The sequence below is a fragment of the Trachurus trachurus genome (genome assembly GCF_905171665.1).
Source record: "Trachurus trachurus genome assembly, chromosome: 15".
NCBI classification, from domain to species: Eukaryota; Metazoa; Chordata; class Actinopteri; order Carangiformes; family Carangidae; genus Trachurus; species Trachurus trachurus.
This window is the reverse complement of record NC_139906.1, coordinates 21764665-21791853: the sequence shown is the minus strand read 5'-3', so window position 1 is coordinate 21791853 and position 27189 is coordinate 21764665. Positions and strand designations below refer to the sequence as shown.

The 27189-nt window shown below is 43.0% G+C and overlaps 1 protein-coding gene across 1 annotated transcript in view; it reads left to right on the top strand.

The window, feature by feature from the left end:
• Window positions 1-27189, top strand: part of adgra1b (adhesion G protein-coupled receptor A1b) — a gene marked incomplete at both ends in the record, with an annotated part of 168525 nt that overhangs the window by 28138 nt on the left and 113198 nt on the right. Inside the window, 5 exons of the mRNA XM_083987586.1 lie at window positions 1823-1894; window positions 2087-2158; window positions 4242-4405; window positions 13890-14103; window positions 24009-24173. Coding sequence (XP_083843712.1) covers window positions 1823-1894; window positions 2087-2158; window positions 4242-4405; window positions 13890-14103; window positions 24009-24173 — 687 coding nt within the window. The remainder of the gene's footprint in view (window positions 1-1822; window positions 1895-2086; window positions 2159-4241; window positions 4406-13889; window positions 14104-24008; window positions 24174-27189) is intronic.

Here is a 27189-nt window from a genome sequence, read left to right as displayed (position 1 = left end):
GAAAGGGAGAGCATTTGTCATTCACTTCCTCTGCTCAGTATTTGAGGATTAGAACTACTGACCTTCTTCTGCGGCTCCATCCACTTGTTTTTATGCACATTTTTAATTTAAGCATAAAAAAAGTTTGAAAAAAATCAATATATAAACTAACACAAAAGTTTTTAGCTTTGCCTGATGTTGGAAAATAAGTGTATAGATAAAAGTTCAATAGGACAAAATGCAGTGGAAACAGATTCAGTGGATAAATCATGACGTAGGCTAATGAGGCATGTGACTTAAATGACCGTTGAGGCTCCCCCTCCACAGAGGAGAAGGAAAACAGTGGCAGATGAAACAGACTGTAACGCTCCTCAGAATTAATGAAACCGTTTGAGGTTTGAACGCTGCTCTTTTAATTATGTCATCTTGTTGCGCCAGTTTATTACCACCCAACCAGAAAATTAGCACCAACAGCTGTTTATCATTGCACCCCAACTTGTAATAATCACATTATGATTTTGTACTCGGTTGCTTTAGACGTAACCATTACGTGACATGACAGTTGGTTACTGTACATAGCTTAATGTAGCTACTCTTTGCCAACATAAATACCACAGGGAGACGCCCTACTGTATAAACTGTCACAACCCTCAGGGTAAGAATCAGGGAGTTAGAATTAGCCGAGCTACTGTAGCACTATTGCTAGTGACCTTATCTGCTGTCATGCTGACTGACCACTGTTGGCTTACTGTGAATTTGACAATGTTTTTTGAGGTAAGATCCATTGATACTTAGGTTCAAATAGAGTTTTGGACTGGGAAAATTACGTGTTGTCACTTTTTCATTTTTCACTGCACAAGAATAAATGAAAATGTGCCTGCTTTGGCCTTTGGCTGCCACCGTTTGCCATGTGATCTTAACCTTTGCAGGCTGTAGAAGGTCAGCCCTGGCCATCATTACCTGCCCATCAAACCGCTCCAAGCCCAAACCTCAAGTGTTTTGAATTGAGGAAGGCTGTCTTTTCTTGCTTAACAATTAAAGTTTTATTTGTAAAAGGAAGCAAGTGTTGCTTCTGTGTGTGTGTGTGTTTTCTAATTGACAATATACAAAGTTGGCCTTTGAAATGACATAAAACATTGAGCACTGCAAATGTATTTGCAATGCAAAGCGTTTCCCCCTTCATTTGATAGACTCCTCAACTCAAGTGATTTTTTCAATGATTACTCTCATCCTGTTTTCTACATATAGGCTTCAGAGTAAGTGACATGATGCAGCCTGATAGTTAGTGGGATCAGGGCTGGCAGGGATGCAAGCAGTGCGTTATCCAAGCTGATTCGGGGCGCGTGTGCGCCAGGCTCGGGGAGCAGCAGAGTGCTAATTTAAGTGCTCCCCAACTGGTCATTACTCGAGTGCTCTGCTTATTTTCCCACAGCTGCTCCAGCAAAGCAGCTCTTTAATTACAGAGTGCGAGGGCATGGAGCCACGGACGCGACAGCGCTCAGCTACTTGCATACGGAAGCCTGCTGCGTGTGTGTGTATGTTGGGGTTTGTGTGCCAGCAATAGTTATGTGAGGAGTTAAAGGTTGAAAAAGGTCAGGACAGATATTTCTGGAAGTTGAATTGATAAAGGAACATGGCACTGGTTTACTAACACATCATTGACAGCTCTTTAAGGTCCCTGTGTTTTAAGAAGCCAGGCATGCATGAAACACACATAGACACATTTTTACTGATGATTCCTATTTTGTTCTGTCTCTTGTCCTGACAGTATCAGTAAAGATTTTATATTTACCACATGAACAGCTGGATGTTCTTCCCACTTTACCTTTTTTTCTCCTTATAGGGACCTATCCAACAACAGGATTGGCTGTCTCTCCCCTGATATGTTTCTCGATCTGGGCAACCTCTCAAAATTGTGAGTAATCCCTAAATTGAAAACATGAATAGCCTTGCTTTATGCTCAATTTGCACGGTATAGAGAATATGGCGTTTTTTGATATAGCCTTAGTAATGCATAACAAAATACGCAATTTGGTTTTGGTGAGTGGTCTGTTTCTGAATGAATGTCTTTGTGTGTGTGTGTGTTCTCTATTTTTTACACGAACAGGAATTTATCTGGAAACATCTTCTCCACGCTGACCGTGGGACTTTTCACGCACCTCGTGGCTCTCAGAGTGCTGTAAGGCAAACATATACCTTCTACACACATGTAACCATAATATATTCAGTTATCTTAAGGCAGAAGTAAGCGATATTTTAGTGTTAATATAAGTCTTAAATAGTTATATCTTCCGACAGCAATCACTTACATAGAGTGTTTGGACCGAAACACGGGTCTCTCAGTCACTCTGCTCTGCTCTGAGCCGAGGAGAAAACTTTTCTCGTATCCTACAAGTTTTATCCAATGAGGAGAGAGAACGGCATGAAGGGCTGTGTGTGCAGCCAAGGGATGCGCCTGAATGTGGTGACGTAGGGACGAGGACCAATAGATCCATGACGAGGGCGGGGGCTGCTAACTCCATCGGCTGACAAGACGTTATGGTGTGTTCAAGGCAACCCGTAACTCGTGTTTTTCCGACCTGTGAAGTCGCACCAGTTTGATCTGGTACGAGTTCACGGGTCGGAAGTTACGAGTGGCCGTTATAGTGACTTTCACAGGTAAAACAGGTCGGAAAAACACGAGTGGGTTGCCTGGAACGCTACGAAGTCGTAAGTCGTGACTTGAAGCTGTAATTTACGGTTTCAAAAGCCTGCCTGGAACGCAGCATTAGCCAAAACGACCGGATCGCTTACTTCTGCTTTAACATGTGGTTAAAGCAGATATCAGTGGAATGTTTTTGTTAATATAAGTCCTAAATAGTCCTATTTTCCGTCAGCAATCACTTACATGAAGTATTTCAGCCTAAACACGAGTCTCTCCGTCACTCTGCTCTGCTGTAACCCGAGGAGAAAATTTTCCTTGTGGGATACAAGTGTTATCCAATGAGGAGAGAGAACGGCATGAAGGGCTGTGTGTGCAGCCAAGGGATGCGCGTGAATGTGGTGACGTAGCACGAGGACCAATTGATGCCTGACAAGGGCGGGGGCTGCTAACTCATGGTGCGTTCAAAGAAACTCGTACTTTGTGTTTTTCCTTCCTGTGAAGTCATACCAGTTCGATCTGGTACGAGTTCACGGGTCGGAAGTTACGAGTGGCCGTTATAGGGAACTTTCACAGACAACAGGATGGTAAAAACACGAGCTACGGGTTACCTGGAACGCTACCAAGTCGTAGTTGTGACTTGAAGCTGTAACTTACGGTTTCAAAAGCCTGCCTTGAACGCAGCATTAGCCGAAACGGCCGTGAAGCTGATATCTGCTTTAAAGTCCCACTCCCGCGACCCTTTTCGGCCATTTTAAAACCAGCTCATTAGCAATGCACCTCTGGAGGGTGGGCGGAGACTGCGCTGCTCTGCACCCGCCCAGCCACCTCCTTGCACCCCACCCCCCTGCTCGCTGACAGCTGGACAGTGTACAATTACAGATTCAGCGCGTTTAGCGTAAAACTCCACACTGGGATTCGATCCCAGACTGCAACATAGTCCTTGCTCACGGTGCAAGCTGCTCTACCAGGTGAGCTATACCTGTTATGCCTTTCACCTCTGAGCCAGATGCAGAGCGGGGCGGGAGCTTGTAGCACTAGTGCCCTCCCCTGGAGCTGTGACACGTCAGCTCCAGTCTCCCTGAAACTGCCAGTTTGAGTCTGCCATTGGTTCACAGCAATTTGAAGGCAGAAAAACTCAGAAATGCAATTTTGCACTTCCTTTTCTGCTGATTTGTGCTCTAACACAAGAAAAATGCCACAGGAACATGTGAAAAGCTCAAAAAACACGATTTTCACGGGAGTGGGTCTTTAAAATGGATAAATCAAATTAAAACACATCTGTTATGGTTCAGTATAGAGAGGCAAGGGTAAAAGTGAGAAAGTCCCAGGCTGTTTTCACTGCAGAGACCTTCGAGAGGCACAGGTGTAACTAATGACATTAACGATGTGTGTTCCACCAGGTGAGCAGTAAGCCTGGGAACTGGCACACACAAACTGAAAGAAACCATCGTTAATTTTTATCAATTACACCTGTGTTTTCCTGCAATCACATGTCAGAATGCCTGCTGTGACAGCCGCCTACAGAATTAAAGTAATCAGTGTAGGGTCGCTGAAATACGGTAACACAAAGGAAAGCAATCTGTTTCTGTCTCACTGTACGTTGGTATTTCCCCATCAGGCACTTCCACACCGAGACTTTGTTCTGCGACTGTCAGCTGAAGTGGCTGCTCCTCTGGGCTCGGGCCAACTCGGTGAGGATCGGCAACGACACGGTGTGTGTGTTCCCCACCCACCTCCACGGCCTGGAGTTTCGCAACCTACGTGAACAACAGCTCAGATGTGGTAAGGACTTGTGATTGTACGTTTTCCTGTTGCTACATAGCCAGCGTTAGAATTTATAGCTTTTTACCCACCAGTATAGAAGAAATGTGAGTTTAATAGTTCAGTAGTTAACACTGTTGACTATTACATCTTGCTGAAGTTAGCGTGCTAACCCGCTAACCAGCTAACAAATCAACCAACACCTGCTCCTGGAAACAGAAAACTTTCCAATAGCTCCATACAGATGTAAATTGAAAGCAACACTATGTAGTTTGTCGGCCTTTAAAAAATGTTTCTAAACTCATTCAAGTGGTAGAAAAACGGTTAATAAGATGAATCATGCCGCTGCTGCAGCCTGAGCAGGGTCAACAGCACTATGCAACACCCCCCCACCCCCCCAAACACACAATCTGCCGTGAAGGTGAAGAATGCGACTGCTTTACGAGCATCCCCAGGGGAGCACAGTACGTGAATTTGTTGATGGAGCTGGTGCCGGAGGAAAGCAAAGAGGGTTTCGTCTGAGGAGGCGAAGAAAGCGAGAAAGTGATCGAACACGAACCTAGACAGCGTTTTGTGTGTTGCCGGAGCTCTGAAGGGGAGGCTGGTCAGCCATGCGTCCCAGCACAGGGTGCTCGTGTCTGGGTTAGAGGAGCAGGGAGACATGGCTTGAGTTTGAACAAAATCCGACTCCCCCTGTAACTCTGACTATTGACCCCTTGCAGCTACGTCACAATTAGAACGTTACGCGAGAGGCGACGCCATGACGGACGGCAGAAAGCGCTCAGTGATAATGTACTGTGTATGGGTGCCGTCCAACAATGTGGCTCGATCACTTCACACTACAACCTCACAGCATTATCACTTATTTTAAATAGAATATCTACACACCCGTTGCAATAATCCTTTTGTTTTTTTGTTATTCACCGTAGAATATCTCAGTTTTCTGTGCTTTTTCCACTGCTGAGGAGCCATAACGTCAGTCAGTGCCACACTCCCCATACAGCAGCTGCTGCTGTCTTTGCTGCGTTCTACAGTTAACAGACCTGGAAAGTAAAACCTGGTCCGACCCGTGGGTGTTGAAGACCTGACCCGAGTCCGACGTCTGTATAATTAGTGATCATTCTCTGATTAAAGCCGGCTGAAAAATAAAAGAAAACGGGAAGCCGTCTTCGTTGTAATCGCCGCGATCCGTCCGCCGGCGGCAACTACGTTGTGACGGTGCTATGTTTAATACGAGCGTTAGCTGTTGTTAGCCACAGCATGTAGCTCAGCTAGTTAGCTTCAACTGTGTTTACATCGACTACACACTGTAGATAAACTAACTTATAATGGCATCGATAACGTGTCTGTATATCTTCACACTGGTCATGTTGCTCATGTAACCCCGCTGCCAGTGGCCAGCCCCCGGTTCTTAGCTCTAGACCAGCAAGGAGTTGGTGCTTCAGACCAGTTTTAAGAACCAATAACCGGTTTTTAAGCGGTGGAAAAGCAAAGAACCGGTGCTAGTCAGGCTCTGGCTCCGAACCAGCACTGGAACCAGCTCAGTGGAAAAGGAGGGGAAACCCTACAACCCCGGTATGTCACAAAACTATAACGCGCCCATTCAATTACATTGACGTTCACTGTTCTTTTGCCGTCCATCATGGCGTCCGGAGCTATCGCGAGTGGAACGTGACGTCACGTGCAAGGGGTCAATAGGGGAGTGAGATTCTGGTCCGATATTTGGGCTATCCATGTTCGGAGACTATATAGTGTTGCCTTGAGGAAAATGAGGGAGTTAAATGAAAGAAAGGAGAAGAGGACCTCAGGGGGGCCTGCATTTTAAACAAACCAAAAGCAAGGACAAATACTAAAGGCAAATGCATATCTGTTATCGGAGTAAATTTATGGAATAGCCTTGATAATGAATTAAAATTATGTACAACTAGTACCCAATTTAAAAGGATGTTTAGAATCAATGTATTGAATAAATATTTAGCACTAGGATAAAGTAAGTAAATTATTATTATTAAAACAACGATTCTGCTTGTTTTGTTTTGATATTACTTACTTTACTTTTCAGTTGTAATCTTCTCACAATTTTGTTTTGTTTATGTAATCTTTCTTCCTGTAAATAGAGTAGGCATAAATAAGCTTTGCTTCTGCCTACGCCTTTTCGACCATATTGAACATGAAATACTGATTTGTTTGTGTATATGTTTTGTTGAATGGACGAATAAATTACTTAGTACTAAAAAAAAAAGGAGAGGAAAGGAGACGAAAATAATGTTCTTTGGCAGCAACAGAAAACAAATTGTCAACATGTCTTCCTTAAAACATCTTTTTTTTTCTATAGCCAACGTTAGCATTTACTGTTGACCAGTATAGGAAACATTGTAAGCTCAATCTCACACATTATGTCATTACTCACTGTCTCAAACGGGAATAAAAAAAATACAGTAAAAACTTCCCTGTAAGAGGCTAGCTACCCTCAGCCTGGTCGGCCCATTTCCTCACTTACTACTCCAGACTATTCTAACCTGTTGTCTGTTAAATGAACAATGGTTGATTGTCTTGGTGTAACCCATGAGTAAACAGCAGTTCATGCTTAAACTGACCAGCAATAGCAAAAACTTTACAAATACAGACAAAAAGCTCCCTTAATTAGAAATGTTGGAAATATTAAGTTTACCCACATTATTAAACAACATGCATCCTTACTGTTTCTCTTGCGTTAGACTGGATTTGTAGCATCAGAAATGATACTGTCCACAAACAATGTTCTACATAATTAGCATTTTTGTTAATTAGTTAATTAATTGATTCCACCTGGCATCCCAGATGTAAATTAGTCCTTGAGTATGAGGCTAGAATTATTAAATCAAAAAAATAGCAGGTCCCTGAGTTCTGAAATCGACTCTCTTACAGACTTTGTCGGGTGGGAAGTATTTGAAAACTTATTTCCCTGGAGGGGACATATTCTCACAATGTTGATTTTATCAAGCAAAACAATGGCAGAATACAGTAGGAGACATCAGAATTATTCTTTCTTTCTTTTATCGTTCACAATTGGCTGCAGGGGCATCGTGATTTGTCTGATTTGAAGATAAGCAGTGTGCAATTGTCTGTTTTGAAGAGAAAATAAAATACTATAATGAATTATGAATGCAGTAGGGAGAACAGAGTAACTGATAGTGAAGTGGAGCTGGTTTGTGACGGCACCATGCCTATGTTTTTCTATTGGGTGTTTGTAGATGAACTGCATTGTGTGTTACCTTTAAAGTAAAGCTTTTGTCTTGACCCCAGCTTGGAACCCAGAGTCCGAGTCAGAAGAGAAGTTTAACAAAGTGTAACTGAGGAAGTTATTGTAAACCTTAGAACCTGAGATTACTGGAGAGAGTGGGATTGGCAGCAGAGAGGGGAACTGGGCTGGACTTGGGGACAGACACTGAGCTGGCTGGCTCCTGGATGTCAGGCTGGAGTTCATACACAAATAGAGCTGAGCAGTGCAGGGTTCTGGCGTGCAGGCATAGGTGAATCTGGAGGACAGGAAACAATAGTTCGCAGTACAGAAGTGTGTGTGTGCAGGTGGTTTGGTCTGGAAGGCCTTAACCAACAACACACACATGCGCACACACACACACACACACACACACACACACACACACACACACACACACACACACACACACACACACACACACACACACACACACACACACACACACACACACACACACACACACACACACACACACACACACACACACACACACACACACACACACACACACACACACACACAGAGGGAGGTTAAAACAGCAGGAACACAAGGGGGAATGAGGCAAAGCTGATACCTAACCATGAAATTCCTGCATTTTCCAATGATAACAGAAAATCTACATACAAGTCGACATGTCTAAAGATCAATTCATGCTTTGATTTGCTAAAACAAAATGAGAAGTCAACAAACCTCCAACCCATAAATCCCTGATTATTATTCCTTTTTTGATTGAGCACATTTTAAAGGGAAGAAGCTAATGTTTTCAGACCTCAAGGCTAGATTGACTGGGCATTTTGCAAAGCTCTGAAATCTGCAAGATAAGGGATATCTTTATACTTTAAGAATGCCTCCTGAGACTTCTCATTAGCAAGAAACAGTTTAATGTCACTAACATCACATTTTCAAGTGGTTAGCACAATGAGAACGTGATTAAGTAGATCTATGCTGATAATAGTTTCCCCATTCACTGTTATCTCCCTCCTGCTGTGAACTGTTTGACAAGTCTAATATAAAGCCATGATTTAGTGCAGAACTGCCAGCCAGAAAACTCCAGGTTGCATCTAATAATGCAGTCTTGTGTGATCTTTTCCCTATTATGTAGCACCTGTGTTTGGAACAGCATGTGCTGTGAAAGACAGGTGAAGGAGCGTATGCTACAGAGGTTGCTAGTTCAAATCCCTAAATCCCTAAATCTGTGTAGGGAAATGAATTTGCTTTGCCCTCCCAATTCCACTGTCAAAGACCTTTCAGTAAAGCACGTAGCACTTGAGCTGGTGGTTGTTCTTCTTAAGTAGCTCAGTAGCCAGTGGTAGAGGACTAAAGTTGAACTGGGCAGATGCCAGGTGTGAAGATGTCTGAATATGCAGCGAGCGGTTGCTGGAGAAGATCAGGCTCGCTCAGCAAAAACTTCCCTATAATTACAGTTTTGCATAGTGGGGGGTCCTCCGTTTGAAAACTACACAGCATGGTGTGTATTTGCCCTGACCTACAGCAGAGGAGCAGAAAAACAAAAGCAAGAAGGAAAGAGAAAAAAAGATGTTTGGATTGTGAGACTAAAACTTTTGGATCCAATGTTTAGTCTTGAGATGCCAGTGGAGTTATGTGTCTCTAAACTAAACTAACTGTAAACTATGATTACAAACTATATTTACATCATTTACACAACTGTGGCAAAACAATCTCTCTGCTAGTATTCGTTAACAGCAAGTTGCCTACAGTTGCACGTCAGTAATGAAAACAAACATACAACATTATGTACCTAACAAGACTCTTAACACATGAGAGGAAGAATAGGAGGCCTTCAGCAGCTCCAATGCTTCTCCATTGCTGAAATCCGGACCTAGACTAGGGAAGAAATTGAGACTTGGACTTATCTGCTGGGACCAGATGCATGATTGGCAGGTGTAAAGACACTGATGGAGAGAGTAAAAAATGGTCAGATGGCCTGGTGTCTGATCCCAGGTTGCCTTCACCTGAATGTGGTGTTCTTCACTTTTGCTTCTATATTGTTTAAAATCTTGTGAAGGGTCTCTTTTAGACCACATGTAAGTGTGAAGACTAAAAAATTAAAACAGAAGTTGTTGCAACATGTTGTGTATCGGCAGTGGGCGCATCAAACTGAGTTTTTAAGCAGAATAAAATGGCCTCTTCCCCGACTAGAACCTGTAAGCTTTGTGAAGAGAAATCCAAGAGTCTTTACTTTCTTTTCTCTGAAAGACTGGTTACAGACAGGCAATCTCCCCCTGTCTCCCTCCCCGTCTCCCCTCCAATGCTCTATCTCCATGCTCTGTGCCGCGGTCCACAGGGAATTGTATCTCATATGTGATAGAATCATCCTCCTCTTCTCCTTACATCTGGTTGACGCAGGGGATATTGCTCTGGAATGAGAAAATCATTGGTTAGTGGTGGAGAAGGCCTGTGTGTTTGTGCATGAGTGTATGTGTGGAGTGAAGGGATCTTATGTGGCGATGCTCAGCATGCATGGTGCTAAACCGTTTGCAGAAAACTAATGAGGAGAAAGTGTCTCAGTCTGCTGCTTGTACATGTTCCACCTCCTGCAGTTTGTGTGTTTGAATACACAGACAGTGTTGTCCTGAGATGTCTGTACCTCAGACTTTCAGAGTTATTCTATGTAATCCTAATTGTGTGTGTTTTTCATTTACACAGAACAATCCAAAGCAATTACAGGGTAATTCTGTGCAGTGTGCGGACAAAGAGCCATGAGTGGAATCCAGTGGCAGGACGAGGAGAGCTGCTTTCAGGCCTTAAAGCATCCATTATGGGATTACAATGATAACGTTCTGGGCTTCCTGCTCTTGCCATGCTTGGATCCATCTGCCTTTCCACAGCACAACTCCATCTCACAATACCTTATTCACTCACTTGACAACAAGCAATTTTCAATTGGATACAGAGTGTGGTGCTCTAGCAACCATATTTCTAAATGTTATTTGATGATTGTTTTTTCCATATGGTTTCACTTTGTCATACACTGGCTGAGGGGTGGATGGGTAGTGCTCAGAACCTTAGTCTAGCTCCTCGTTATCAAGAAAAATGATGGGATGGGATGAAAATATCCCTCTTCCACACTCAAATGCCATTGAAATGTTAATATTTCTTCGTTGAGATTTCCCTCTTTGTTTTCATGAGGCTCTGTCATAGAAGATGCATCTGTTTCTTTCTCCAGCGGCTTCAGTGTGATGGGTAGCAGATGTCTGCACCACACATTCCAGCGCTGAGCCCTTGTCCCTCTTCTGATACAGGTCAGGTACTGCCTGCAAATGAGGGGGAATGGAGGGGCGCTTGCAGCTTCCTGCCAGGATCAGGTGCTTCCTGTGTTGAGGTTAGAGCAGGCGTCTGTTTTACTCATCTAGCCACAGCCCTCTGGTTCTTTAACACTGCTGGGACGAGAGCCACAGAACAGACTTCAAGTGTGGAGCTCACATGACATATTATACGCTGCAGGACAACCCTCTGCTTTCTATAGCACTATTTATTGCATGATGACACAGCTGTGCAATTGCCCTTTATCGGCATTGTGTCATTAAATTAAATTTCACGTGCAGGGCTCAAGTCTTTTAGCCCGTGGTGTGCCTCTAATAATTTAATGATATAAAAATATCATCAAATATAACTCAGCATAGTCTGTCATATTAGTCTTTGAAGTTCAGCCACACACCTCCTTTTAAATAAGGTTCTTTGAGGAAGGGATAATGAAGTGACTCTGGAAACACATACAGGAGACACTGAGCATGAGAATATCTGCTTATTTCATTTCATTAGCTGTGGTGGTTTGGATCAAAGTTGGGATTGAACAGTTAAACCTTTACCATGTGTGAGTGAAGAATGAGCAGGAAATAAACCTTATAGCAGAGTATTCAGTCATACTGTATGATAGACGTTATTGTAAAAAGATGTAAGTTGTGATAGCTACCATCAAAATAGGCACAGATAAATATTGAACATGGCATATACTGGTATGTAAATAATAGTAGAATTAATTACTGTTATTTAATATGTTAATAACTTAGGAAATCTCTCATAGATTAATGATTTGAATTTGCATTTGGCCAATCAAAGTCCCTGTTCACTCTCTGTGGGCTGGCCTGTCAGTTTTTAAATGACACGCTGTTAATGTAAATTTACGTATACAATTAAATACAGTTGCATTCATCAATAGTCTTGTATTGCAGAAACATCTTTCATGAACAATTACAGTTAATGCTAATCATGGTAACACATTACCTTCACTCTAGTGTTTCACAAAAAGAGCCACCATGTGTTTGGCCAGAATGAGCTTCAGTGAATCAGGTTCAGTGAGTCTGTTACTGTATCAATGATAAAAAATGGACTGGATTACTTTGCTGTAAATGATTTGTGCGATGGAAATCTGAATCCAAAGTGATTATGATGGATATAAAACGGACCTAGATTTCATTAAAAAGTTCTTGAGTATATTTTAAAGAACTTCATATTTGATTGAACGTTATTGTAATGATCATTGTGGGGATGCACTCCAGGCTCCATTTTAAATAGACGACTTGCACCAGTTAGCTGTATCCTAACAGGGCTCTGGTAGTGAGTGTGCATTGCTGTGTTTCACAGACTAAGCCACGCTGCTAATGAACTCTCCTACTTACACACACACATCATCATCATGCCTCTCCCCCTGTCTCCATCTCTCTTTCTTCTACAGTCACACACACACACACACACAACCAATAACTGCATTTTGCTCTGGCACTGTCCAACAGCCGAAGGCAAGCAGCCACACTCTGATCCTTGGCTCAAAGCGTTGTTTCAACAGTATCAGCATCAGCCAAGTCAACAGTCAATGGCCCCCATGCTGTTTCTGCTGTGTGTCACCCGCAGGAGATAACAAAGCCTGGGCTACTGTTGCTGTGGACTATCACAGTCTTACCACTCTAACAGGGTCAGCTCGAGTAATTACACAGAGATGTCGACAAGGAAGATCCAATATTAGTGACAGACTTTTAATGTTACTCTCCAAAGCATGGCACTTTTGATTATGCACCTGTGATTATGAATCACTTGTATAGAAAATTGAGGTCAAAGCCCTGCATGTGTTAATAGCTGCGACTGCTTTAGTGGCTTCTTTAATACCATCAACAATCATGCAAACTCTCACTGCTCACTTGAAGTGTTCCATCGTGGACTTTTGACGTTCAACCACATCGCCCAACATGGATCAGTGTATTTCCCTCTCAAACTGATGCATGAAGCAATAACAGACTTTATGACTCTTGTGTCGAATTGCCTGTCAGACGGCAGCGACATCCACAGCTGATTGGAATACAAGCGAAGGCAAAGTGCTCGCCTGGGCTGCTCTTTGGAGCATGTCCAAGGAAATGTCTGGCCTCGTATGTGCAAACATGCTCTGAAGGGGATTCTGTTAGCTGGCAAGGTGCTGGGCTCATCCTGGATCCAACAAAACCACATGGCCACTCCACACTCACCGACGGGGATACAGCTTCATGGGTTCAGCATGATCGAAGTAATTTAATTGTCTTATATATCCCGCATATATACCTACAATGTGATTAGATTGATTGGGGATTAAGGGATTTTCGCTGAAAATCAAACTCCCCTCTCATGTTCTGGCACCGGACTAAAACACTCTCCCTTGTCTTCTAATCTTATCCATACTGTCGGTGTATTCTCTGGCAAAAAGGCTCAAGGACTGCGAGGTAAGTAATCCTATCACTGGTGTTGCGGCAGGCGTCCACTGTGAACATGTAAGGAGTCAAGGAGAGTCCAGGAGAGCGCTCAAGGCTGCTCTCCTTTATCAGCTGCTGTTCATCTCGCTCAGCAACAGCAACAACATGTGGGAACGACGGGGGAGGAGTGCGACCTTGACAGAATGGATTTGTGCATGTTTGTGTGTGTTGACAGTGTTTTCCGGGCATGCACATGTGTTTGTGTGTGGAGATGCATTTGGTAAGAATGTGCGTGTCCATGCCAGGGTGTGCAGGCGTGTTATGAGACTCATTTGATTCCACTCCATGCATGTAATGCTGCGATTCTACATGTTAACACTTCTGGCGAAATGGACAGAATCATATAGAACGCCCATCCTGTAAAAGCTCTGTCCTCTCTCCTTTTCTCTCTCAAGGATGGAAGAATGACCTCCTCACTCTTCCTCTGCCTTCCCACCTCAGGAAAAGGGGGGGAGGGAAGGTTTACAAGCTGACCTTCCTGTTTTATTCTCTCCTCATCTTCCAGATGGACCTCTGGAGATGCCCCTCTTCCAGCTCATCCCGTCTCAGAGACAACTGGTTTTTCGTGGAGACCGGCTCCCCCTGCAGTGCACCGCCTCCTACATCGACCAATCGGTGGACCTGCGATGGCGTCACAACGGCCACACTGTGACCACGCAGGAAGACCGGGGCGTGTATGTGGAGGAAACCCTGCTTCACGACTGCTGCCTGCTGACCAGGTACAACACTGAGGCGAGAGGAGAGAGGGAAGGAGGGAGGGAGGGAGGGAGGATGGAGGGGTGGATGTGAGCTGGGAGCTGATTAGCGGTTGACTGGCCTGTTGCATGGACACATGTACACACGGTGAAGGATGTTTGTAAGTCAGGTCGGAGCACACAAGCAAATAAGCGGCTCCATAAACAGCTTCATCATGGTTCAAAGAAAAACAAACACACGTGCTGCTGCAAACAATTTAGAATATACACACGAACACACGCATTTTCATTCATTCAGCACAGGCATGTTTGCGGGGGGTTAACATATTCACATGGACTCACCCGCCTGCCCGTCTCTCACTCACGCACAGGAGCTGTGATTTACCTTTTGTTATTGCCGCCCTTGATAAGGATCTGAAAGGACGGGACAGAATTGGCTTGGCAGCGCGCCAACACCTCAGAGCAATCTGCGGCTCGTCTCTAGAGGTTGACTGTCCAGCCACTCCCTCAGCGCCGGTGCAGCGCCGGCTGATCACACGCTAAGAGGAACAGATGCTGAATCATAATTGTGGTGATAAAGTAGACCGGCAACACGGGGCTTTCGCACATCTTTGTGATAGAAGACGTTGCCGCGAGCCTCCATCCTCTTCCTGTCTTTGTTTTCTCGGTGGTCTGCGGCGCATATGGGCGTCTTTATGTGTGTACTGTATCTGCGCGCGTGCGTTATACTGTAGTACATGAATTTGATGTAATGCAACAGGCTACGGGGCTCAGATGCAGGAGCACATTGCTGTTGATTAGTTTAACTGCTGCCTGTTCTGACTCAGCCTCTCTAACATAAATATTGATGGAGTGCTGACAGAAATATGTTTCCCTGTGTCAACAGGGCCACAACGCCTCTTGTTGTGTGGTTTATTTGGCAACACGGATGCCTGCTACTTTTCTGCTCCATTTCTGGGAAGGTGTACCGTTCCCCTGACTGCAAATGCTACAAACGGTCAATATTTTTTTCTTTTCATTATGTACCGGCTCACTGTTTGACATTCTCAGTGATCCCTGTGGTGAATGCACGGCCTTGAATAATTGGATTACAGGGTAGAAAGAGATCTTTTAGTGATGAGTCAGTGTCTTTGTGTCGCAGCAGTGATGTTTCTTGGCACAGTTTATGTTTATTGAGGTATTCATCAACAAGGGTCAATATCATTCTATTGTCACTAGCCTCTCATTACTTACCATTATCAGCAGAGGTGGAGACTAACCTGCTGCATTTAAAGGAATCACGTGTGAGTGTCCTCTGCTATGTAACAGGGTTTCTTGTTGGCAGTCATGCCTGTGGTGATAACACTGCAGCTGTCTTTGTTTCCACCAGGCAAGAGGTGAGAGTATGGCCTCCGAGCAGCTACCTGGCTTTAGTAGAATAAATGAAACATCCATTGTGTTGTCTGTGAAGGACATTAAGAGCTTCCTCTTCATAACAGCAGCTACATAAAGGCTGTGCTATTGCCGTGGTTACAATTTTACAAGAAGGATATTCTGCTGTCAGGCATCATAGTAACTTTATATCTGGCATCCAGTCACATAACACTATTCATTTCAAGTGTCTCCACAACATTACCAAACACTAACTTTTTTTAATTATTACTGTATATTATAACCTTTATTTTTTACCTTGAAAGACCATTGAGGAGGGGTCCTCATTTACAATGATGTGGAGAAATATAACATCATAATAAACATTGTGAAAAATTTTTTCAGATGATTTTCAAAAACCAGACAACAGCCACCTGAGCTGAGCCACACAGCAACACTGCCAGCTGGTTTGGTTTCAGCTAAGACAAGGAAACTATGAAATGGCGCAATTACCATTCAAAAATCTGCTAAATTAACTATGCAAAAAATGTTACATTTTGCGTAACATGTGACATGTCGGACTTTATATATTCACGGAAATCCAGGGCAATGCCACGCTGGACTACTTTTCGAACATCGAGCTGTGGCAGCATGTGAACCAAATATACCCAGTGTTATTTGGCTTTTGATGGAGAGCTGGAAGGGACCTGGATAACGGATAGGGGGGCATTGACCCAGTAATAGTTGAGAAACACCAACTCCCAGAATACATAATATCCACTAATATATAACAGCACCGAGAAGTCACTGGCTGCATATCTAAGTCCATCAGATTCCTGATGGCCCTTTGTTGGATCAGAGGAAGGAGAACTCCTTGTGTTACAGCTCTGAACCGGCCACATATGTCGGCTCCCGGTCCAGACGGCTGCTTCTCCTATCTCCCCATCAAACTGTACTGCTCCCTATCTCTCCTCCTTACTCGAAAACCAGCCCTCCAGGGTTTTGACTTAACTATTCCAGCGCTGTGTCCCAATAGAACATGTTGCATTTCTTGTTCCTCCTATTCTGATTAGAGCCCCTGCTTGCAATTACCCACCGCTCTCCTCTTGTGTACACAAATAATGCAATTTTCTCCCTCAAGTGGAACAGTTCAGGTCATGTTGCTCTTGGCACCTGAAATGTGTCCCTCCTGTAGAAAACCTGCAAGAAGCAGCCATCATTTCCATAGCTGATGAGTGTATAACAAGGCTCGGTCCAACAAAAACAATCTGCTCCGCTCGCGCTGAACTTCACCCTTCGCCCTGAGCTGTATTTGGAATTGCAGTGCTGAGAGACGTGTGGGGGAAATTAAGTCCTGTGACTTCATTCATTGAGCCAAAAAAAACCCCAAAAAATCAAACTAATGTTCTGCCCTTTGACATGCCAGACTCTGTCAATGCTTGTTTAGCCACAGTGGACAATATATGAGTCATTACAGTTGGTGTTGATTTCTTTCACCTTGGATAAATGTCCTCTAAATTAGTCGGCCTCGGCCTGCATGCCCCATCAGAGGGGAAAGACTGAATACACAGGATTTAGCGGGTGGCTTAAAGCCCTCATCTGGATTTGTCGCACAGTGTTGCAGCAATGTGAGCGGAGATGCCAGAGCCACAGTGAAATGACCTCTTTGAAGGTGAACCCAAAATGTTTTGTGGCTATTTTCTCAGCTACATTCTGCTTATCCTGCTTTCGGCTGTATCAGGCACAGAGCCAGTGTACACATTCAAATCATGACATGAGCTTTTGCCTATTGAAACAGGCATTAAATCATGAAATAGGTTTTTTTCTTTGTCATTTTTTTTTCTAGTGTTGTATTATGTTTCTTTTCCTGCTTCCTCCCACTTTTACACTGTGCTCTGTGTCATTATAGGATCTCATTTGGTGGCGCAGGTGGGCCGATAAGCTGATCCGTTTACATAGCTCACAGTGAGCAGCAGCAAAAAAGAAAAGGAAAAAAAAAAAGAAAACAGACCCCATGAGGCCTGATGGCTCTGCGATGCGGGCCAGACTCCTGCTGAGTAATGGTGTCAGGCCAAACTCCTGGTGTCAGCTATGCTAGCAGCAGCAGTGGGACCAGCCTGTGATTCATGTTTCATTAATCAAACATTTTAGAGCCCTGTAGCTAACTGGAGCAGACACTTGGATGTATCTTTCTTAATCCTCTCCATTTTTAATCAGGCTAATCTTGCACAAAATGAAGAACCTGGTTTGGAAATATTACTGAAAGCAAAGGGAAAAAGGAGAATGTCTCTTCTGGCTGCCTCTTCTGCCGTGTCTCAGCTGATGATCTCTCTTAAGAATAACAAAAAGAAAGCGTATCTAAAACTCTCTCTGCTCTCACTCTCACTCACAAACATAAACTTTAATTTATTTAAATTCAACTATTTCCTCCTGTATTACATTCTACTGTGTTTTCTTTAAATCCTCATGTTTTTTTTCTCACATCTTCTGTCTCGCGTTGAGCTTCTGTGCATCAGTTGCTAAGGACACCAAATTTGATTATGTCTGCACATAGACACTTTTACCTCTGGGTTCATCACCTCGCTGCTTGCCAGTTTCAGTCAATAAAGAAAGTTCAATAGGAAGAAAGTGAAGTGTAAATTATTAACAGTCTACATTACACACTGTGTAAAGTAATGGATACAGTGGGTTAAGATAAGGAGCTGCATAATGACAATAGCATGTTCATTAAGTCAGATTACAACCTGTTTGTGTCGGTGTACATATGGCTGTGTGCCTGTGTGTACTGTATGTTTACATGCAGAATGTGTTCCCCTACGCTGAGGCTTAGCTTCAGAACACTTCTAATGCAAAGCTGTCACAAGTTCAGTAAGTGCAATCGGCAAGTTTGAATTTTATTTGCAACTTTACCGTCACGTAAGCAACATTATGTAAACAAATTGTTAAATATCAGTGTGCGAACATAAATGCTCTTAATGAGTCCTGTGGGAGCTGCTCCACAATGGTGCAGTGTTGCCGTGGATGTAGGTCAGTGCTTTGTGTATGACTTATGTGTGCCCCTGCCCTACTACTTTCCACATACTGGAGCAATTTCTTCATATGTTTGTTATGTGGGGGCGACCTTTTTTCTCTGAGAACCGGCCTCCTCTGCTCCACTTGTGCTGTCTGGGTGCAGCAGGTCGCCGAGGACGTTTGCGATGAGACTGCAGGAGAAAGTGATGTCCTCCTCTGAGAGGCAAGCGGTGGGAGAGAGAGGGAGAGAGAGGTGGGCGGCTGGGTGTGGAGTGGGGGGTGTGGGGGGTGTGGGGGCGGTGGTGGTGGTATTTCCCTGTGTATTTCCCAGCATTCAGACAGTTGGCCCGTGTTCAGCGGTGATGTAACTGTCCCCTCTACAGACTATTCATGGTGAGAGAAAACAAGTGCAGCAGCCCTGTCACAGACACTTGCATGCATGTAATCACTCAGTGTACACATACAAAGCACCGCCTCCACCTCCATCATCACCACCATCACCATCATCATCATCATCTCCATCATCATTCAGCTGGAATTTATTAACATTCATCTAAAAGTAAACAACTGAGAAGGTTTAATTCCACTTCACTGGCTGTTTTATTTTTTAATACAAAATGTTCTCATACAGTCATAGTGACACAGTGATAACACTGATTCTGTTGAACCAGGGGACATTTGGTGACTTGTGAGTTATTTTAACTGGCTACAAATGGTCCTTTTTAAATGATTTGTCATGCAAAGTCAGAATGTTTTGCACTGTCTTTCATAGACTGGGGCTTGCTGGGGGCGTGCTAATTTATTGATGAGGCTATCACATTTTGTTAGCATTCTGGAAACAGGGAAAAAACAACAGGGTCCTGTGTGAGTTTCGCTGACCATTAGTTCATCCCGACATCCTGCCTGGGCAGATTTTGTCGCTCTATAATACCACCTGACTACCTCCTTTGCTGCTGTCATACCTATGTCATAGATGATAATGTTATGAGTCATTCTATCGTGCAGCTAGCATACACAAAAAGCATGCTGAATATCAGATACTAAAGGTGAAATGCTGCTCTTGACCTTAGCAGTATAAACCCGTGAGTTATTTTCTGCAAATATTTTCTGCATACATATAATTGCAAAAAAAAAGAAGAAGAAAAAAGTGGACATTATAGCACACACATGGGAGTCAGGCAAGTTCATCAAACATCTAGGTCATCTCTTTGGTGGATATGTTGAAATCTAGAGCTCCATAGCCTCAACCTGCAGTTCCCTATGGTGAAACACAAGTGGAATCTATAGAGGAGGGTCTGGCTAAATCAATAAGCAAATGGGCAAATTTTGGCTTTAAATACAGTAATTGTAATGAGTCTGAGGGGTGTTCCATGAATCACTTTGGGCCCCCATGTAATACTAGTCCTGTGCAAATAGAGTCTGATAAGCATGACTAACAGATTTGGTCTTTCACTTCACCTTCCAATATGTTATCTATATAATCTGTTAGGGTTTCAGACAGCGCAAGTCCTCATTGTGGTTTGTTATATAACTGCAGAGAAGGGCTGCTATAGCTGGACTAAGCCCAGAGGGTTTCAGTCTGAAGCCCATCCACACTTTAAACTCAACTTGTGTCCTGTGGAAGAGGGAGGATGTTTTTTTAAAGGGGTGGTGAGTGAGAGAGAGTGGGGTTGTGTGAGTGAAAATAAGCAAAATACATGTGTGACGGAGAGGTAATGGTCTGGGTTACAGTTCAGAATCTCTCCATAAACTAAATGTTTGAGTAAAGTTGACACACAGACGCCATCACAGTCATGTTAGGGTGACTCACACCTACAGTGAGATGCAGTAAAGCATGCAGCCATTCTTACAAACTGTAGAAATCTGTCTGAATTACAATACTTCAAAAGAAGCTGCTGTTCAAACGATTAAATGACTTGTGCTAAATTAAAAAAGAATCCTTCTGAACCAGCTAAAAATGCCCAGAAGAACTTTTCAGACAACTGCAAATATTTATGCACATGTAAAAACCTTCACATGTATTCACAGACAGTTGGACACAGACACACGCACACATGCACGCATGCACACACATTGCTCTCTAGCCCAGAATGTCATCATCTCAGTCAAGCGTTCAAATCTGATTTAGGGCCTTTTAGAAAAGCAATCAGAAAAGAGAGCTTTAGTGGAACACAGAAGATGAAATCAGGACTTATTATATTCCTTTTCATAACTCGCTCACAGAAAGTCACTGGAGCAAAGTCATGGGTCCGTTCAGTGGAGAGAAGGTTCTGTTTTCTGTTTGCTTCCCCTCACTAAGCAAACAGTGGAGCTGTAGAGATGAATTTACACCAATGCGCTGTGATGTGGAAACGTTAGAATATTTTACCGTATTCCTTCTCTGGTGGATTTAGGTCAACTTCATTCTGACATTTTTACTAATGACCTGTCATTATTGTGTTCTTTACCTCTTCTCTTCTGTACTTGCATCTGTTTGCATCAACACTTGTGTATCAAACACTGAGAGATCTCTCCTTTAATCCTATTAGTCTTACTTGTGTTTAAGGGCACATTCACACCTCAGCTGTTTGTTTCTTGTTTTACCTTCTGAGTTCACTGAGCTCTGCTTAGTGAGAGTACTTTCATCCAGGTTATCAACCATTAAAAGGAAATGTGAGACATACCTTTGGTCTTAGTTGTTTACCTCTTCAGGAACTCCCCTCTGTAAAAAGAAATACACTGAGTCTAGTGGGACATCAATATTCATGATTTGTTTGACCTCCTCTTTTATGTTCTACCAGAATCCCATAAGATAAGAGAATGATCCACTATCATTACACACTTCCCTCAGTGCAGAGCTGTTGAGGGCCCTTTATCACACATTGACTCTATTGCTGAGCCTCTGAATAACCTACTTTTCAACATTTCTGTCTAAGAATGCCCATTGATGCCTTTATGGCAAATAGCATATAAATAATAATTCCTCCATATCTTTTCCTCTATTAACTGTATTTATCTCTAGTTCACATATTTCCGTTACATAAAAAAGTGGTCTCTGCTAAGTCAATTAATGACATTTCACATTCAATACTGCACAACACACCAGTAAAATACTGCTCCACATTTCTTGAGCCTCTTTGGATCATATTCCAATGTTGCCTTGCTATGCTGCATGTCACAGGATGACTCATCAGTTAATCTGTCAGTTTCTTCATTTGTTAATGTATTGATCATTTTTATATAGAATATTACAAATTATTCAAATAGACCGATTAGGGATCGACCGATAGGGCTTTTTCAGGGCCGACACCATTATTAGTGATCAAAGAAACCAATAACCGATTAAAAAAAATGAAGATTTTAGTGGTAAAATTTAGAATAACACACCTGGGATTAGACTGAATGCAGTATACTGTTTGTTTCTTTTTTGTACACTGTGAAAATCTGATAAAAAGACCTTGTACATTTGTAGAATAACAAACTCCAACACAAATCTTGATTCAGTGGGGGTTGTGGGCGGGACATGGTTACACAGCCAAGAGTGGTGGCTTCAGGCAGAGAGACGGCTACATCAGAGCCAAAGCAGCATGTTTTAAAATACATGTATTTAATTGGTTATCGGTGAAAAAAACGTCACACCAATTATCGAAAATATGCCAAATAACGGCTGATATTATCGGCCTGCCGATAATCAGTCTATCCCAAACCCTAATTTCCCAAAGTGATTGCTACATAGCCAGCAGTAGCTTCAGCACTGACAGCAGTTTACTTGCCAGTTAAGAAATGTTGCAAACTCAACATCAAACTTCATTCTTCCCTGTCCCGTCTTTTACTCTGCTGAAGTTAACATGCTAACCAGCTAGCCCCGACACACCTTTGCTGTAGTGACTCTCTGTAGCGTGCAGTATGTCTGAAGATGAAGAGGAGGCGTTAAAACCTCTTGTCTTGTAAAGTCTGGAATGGTAATGGTAATTTAGTAATCACTTCAGGTCTTCATGACACAGGGGAATATCAATATACAATGAATATCAATATACAATATATATTAATATTCCCCTGTGTTATGAAGACCTGAGGGTCATGCATTGCAGTACATATATTATACATGTACAGTAGTGCAACATGACCCTCTGTGTGTTTACAGACACCGATATGTCAGTTCAATGAGGAATCTGTTGGTCCACTTTTATCCCTCTCATGTTTCCAAAACCAACACTGGTATGATTTTTATCTTTGGTGTTTGGCAAATGATCCAAACTACTGGTGTGAAAGCAATTTAAATTGGTTTATTTAGGGTAGAGGAATAAATCCTAATATCATTAGTTCCAGACTGATCATGTATCTTTTACCTGGGCTCTCTCTGTGTGGAGTTTGAATGCCCATGTGGTTTGGATGCTCGAGTTTGTTTCCATTCTGCAAACACATGCAGTTAAGGTGAATTACAGACCTTGAATTCAAGGCCAGGAGCAGTGAATGTGTTTTGGTTTGTGCGTCAGCCCTGTGATGGTGTTCCACTGCCTTTCACAACATGCATGCTGGGCTAAAAGACTAAAAGCATTATACTGGTAGTAAGAACACTGAGAGCAAAAGGGGAGAAGCAGAGAGAGATGCAGACAAAATGAAGGCATTTAATGTTTCTGAATAAATATTTCCCTCACATCCTCTGAGAAACGTTTTCTGGGATTACAGCTTCTCCACATCAGAGCCGCTCAGCCTCTAATCATCTTTACTCTGGAAGATTTCAGTTTCTTGTCCAGTCTGTCACTTATCATTTTAATGTCAACTGTCACACATTCTCATTTGTGCAGCATTGTTCCCTAAGTTGCATTTTGAAACTTTATACAGTGGTGTACTAGGACTTGTGTTATGAACGATCGCAGCTCAATTAAATCACAAAATAGGCATTAGCCCCTCAAGTACACACAGAGCAAAGTATATTTGACTACAACTGGATTGTATTTGGAAATTTAACAGTTGGCATTTCTCACAGAGGTAGTATATCCATGGTGATAATGCCCGTTGCTTAGCAGTCTCTGCCGGCTCTACTCCTTTTTTTCATAAGGAGTAAAATCCTCAAGATTAGTCGCCTTGGCAAATGGTCTGCATTGGCTCTTTGTCACTGTTTCACCATCTTTTGTTTAATCAGGCATTTTCCATTGAGATAGGAATCGCTGTGACAAAGTAGGAAAGATAAGCATGAGTAATGATCATCTTAACTCCCAGCCAACATTTTAAGCCACTGCATACTCATACATGCATAAGGGTCTCTTGAATAAATTAGATTTTGTGAAGCACATACATACATGCACACACATTTCTCCATTGACTGTAGAATCCTTAGGATTTTGCCCTAACCTCAACCCCTTTGCTGTAGGACTAACTTTAATCCTCAAACTAATCCAAACCATTTTTAAATCAAGCCCTAACACAAACTTAATCCCAAAACTATATTCAACCCCGAACCTAAGGCCACGTCCTGATCCAGCACGCCGTACAAACCTCTCAAAGATGTTTAATGTTCATAGGGACACATTTAGCAACACACAGACCCAGGCTCACAGTTTCACACCTCCGCTCTCCTCCCACAGCGAGGTCATCCTCTCCAACATCGACGTGGGCATCGCCGGCATCTGGGAGTGCCTGGTGATCAGTTCCCGTGGCAACACCTCTCAGCAAATGGAGATAGTTGTTCTGGAGACGTCGGCACCATACTGCCCCACTGACAGAGTCACCAACAACAAAGGGGACTTCAGGTGAGTGGCCTCACAGCGGTGATGCACCGTCCAGCTGCTGAGCCATGTGTGGTCAAACACTGTCAGCTCTATTGTGTCTATCAGGGCTGACATTTTTGGGACATGTTTGCTTTCTTGCTGAGACTTAAATGTGACCATTGACATCACTTGCGTGCCTGGCCAGTAAATAAGAAGCTACCTCCAGTAGGGTACCAAAATTAGTAGCCAACCAGCTAAAACCGGATGACATGAATTCAAAATGATAGCATCATTATTTTGAAACCTTAACCCCTGTGATGATTAATTGTTGATTACCTTGGCACTCCTCATACAGTATTTTGCAGTGAAATTGGGCTCCAGGTCATTAAAAAAACTGTGTTACCTTTGGTCCTTATTCATATTGCATTCACCACCTCTGGTAGTTGCGACTGAATCAGTCAGCAGGTGAGGCTGGTGTATGTGTCATGTTTTCCAAAGATCTAACCAACCAACAAAAATGAGTCCAGTTTTGTAAAGTGTCAGTTGTAAGTGTCCTGAATACTCCACAGCAGTGAGGAGGCAAAACATAGCAGTAGTGAATGTGCTGGTATCAGTGTGGCTGCAGCCTGAGGCTCAGTGTTTGTTCTTGTGTCGTCCATATTTGACAGCTAATCTAAGTTGGAAGAACAGAAGACAATATGACTGAACAGAAACCAATTTTTAGGGTATAGTTTATCAATGCATGCATTGGGGTAAGTTAAAGTAGCATTATCGCAAATACAGCAGTAATAACAACAAAACTATATGTACACAAAATGTAGCCAATGGTGTAGTGCCTGTGGAGCAAATGCAGAATTCCTTTTTGTTATGAGACAAGCCGTCCAGGCGCTTAGCTCCACCTCCTGATTGGCATGCTACGTAAAGAGAATGAGGATATTTATATCTGATACGCTGCACCACTGGCCGCATAGTGGCCGAACAAAGAATTGGAATTTGCGATAGTGCTACTTTATGATCTGAATAAACCAACATGAGCAAGATGAAATCTGTGAGAAGTTATCAATGTTTTTGTTAAAAATGTTTACTTCCAGCCCTGGTATCACATGATATCTTGAGACAGGCCACCAGGAAAACCTCTGTGTACCTTTACTGAACTGCTTTTTCTTTTTTTTTTCCTTTTTTTTTTTACAAAGTACACAAATAAGAAATAATTTGTTATGAGATGTCTGAGATGCTGGGAAGTGCAGATTTTATGACCTCTGCACAAAGAGGTCTCTCATAGTAAGTTGAGCCAACTGCCCCCTGGTGGTAGCTTTTTCTACGCGCTGACATGGGATTAATCCTGTTTAACTATCGTAAGAAAACAAGTGTACTTCGGGAAAAGGTTTCTGTCATTAGGTAAAAAATAACTGCATAGAATAAGGTTATATAAATAACCAATGCCCTCTTAACTGTTCTCTTTGTTTAGCTTTCAGTTCTGTGCAATTAGCGTTAATGGACAGTAATCACCAGGTTTCAGAGCTGCTAGTAGGCAGAGTTCAGCAAAATAATAGTTGATCCTCAGTGTAATTTAATTCACCAGAAATATTCCCAATTATATAGTCTACTGTATAAAAATTAATACTGTAATCAGAGCGCTCACTCTGCTATTATCTCTCCACGTACAGTGCAGTAGAGGTATTTGAGTCTCTTGATGGCTTTGTGCTGGTTTCTGTTCTACTTGAGGACAATGTGTAACACCTAGTGCACATTGTACCAGGCTCATTGACCATGAGAGACCAAGGCTGTGACCACACAGTGCAGCCTGGACACTTATATATAAATAATTGCATGAGTGATACGCAAAGTCTCACAAAACATTACAGCCCTATGTTATGCAGCTTTACAGCAAGACTATAAAAAAAAGGAGATTACATATTCCTGTGACTGAGGATTCATATAAAAGGAAGAGCAGAGACGCTCCATCACTCCTCTTTTTCCTTGTGACCACCTTGAAAGCTTGCAGTTTTTCACACACAGCCACATCCTCCACTCCTCCTGCCCCGTGGGTGTGCTGTTGTCGTGTACTCTCCTTACTAGCTGCTGTACTTTACAGCCTACCTCTAGTGCAGCAAGCACCGAGGCTTTGTTTCTGCCGGAGCACTGGAGTAATGGGCTGGAAAATGAGCCCACTTTTTTGTTGGGGGCGAAATTAACGCCATTTATTACTAAGTAGCTGCTGCTGCTGCAACAATGTGGATGGAGAGAGAGAGAGGGGAAAAAGAGGACAGGGTGTGGAGCAGACGGATGGCAGGTCTCTACCCTTGGAAGAGACCACCAGCCCTCCTACTCCTTTATTTTAATTTAGATGAAGTCAGAAGTGTTGTGACATTAAAGGACAATTCCGGGCAAATTCAACTCGGGGCTGTATTTTCCTAACATTTTAGGTCTAAAAGAAGGAATCTGAAGATTTTCAGTTTAATTGCTCCTGTTTGCGGTAGTTGTGTCTGTCCCCGCATCGCCATGGCAGCCACGAATGGGAGCGGATTGAAGTTCTGCTGCTTAGGCTGTTTACATCCCTCGAAGCCACAATTCTTTTCCACAGACAGCGTCAGATGGCGACTCAAACATGCACCGAGAAGTTTGTTTAATTCAAGCAAGTCAAGAGTTGATATTCCTGTTTATGACACAAACGGGAGCTTCCGACTGCACGAGTGCATCAACTTGGGTCTCGCGCGAGACTCCGCAGCTTGCTTGAAGTAAACAAACTTCTCGCCGCATGTTTGAGTCGCCATCTGATGCTGTCTGTGGAAAAAATTGCGGCTTTGAGGAATGTGAACAGCCTGAGCAGCGGAACTTCAATCCGCTCCATTCATCGCTGCCGTGGCGATGCGGGGACAGTTAACTACCACAAAGGAGGAGCAATTAAACTGAAAATCTTCAGATTCCTTTTTTTAGACATAAAATGTTAGGAAAATACAGCCCCAAGTTGAATTTTCCCGGAATTGTCCTTTAAGCTTTACTTCAGCAAATTCTCTTCAGTAGGATTTCCATGCTGCCTCAAAGAGAAAACCTTAAC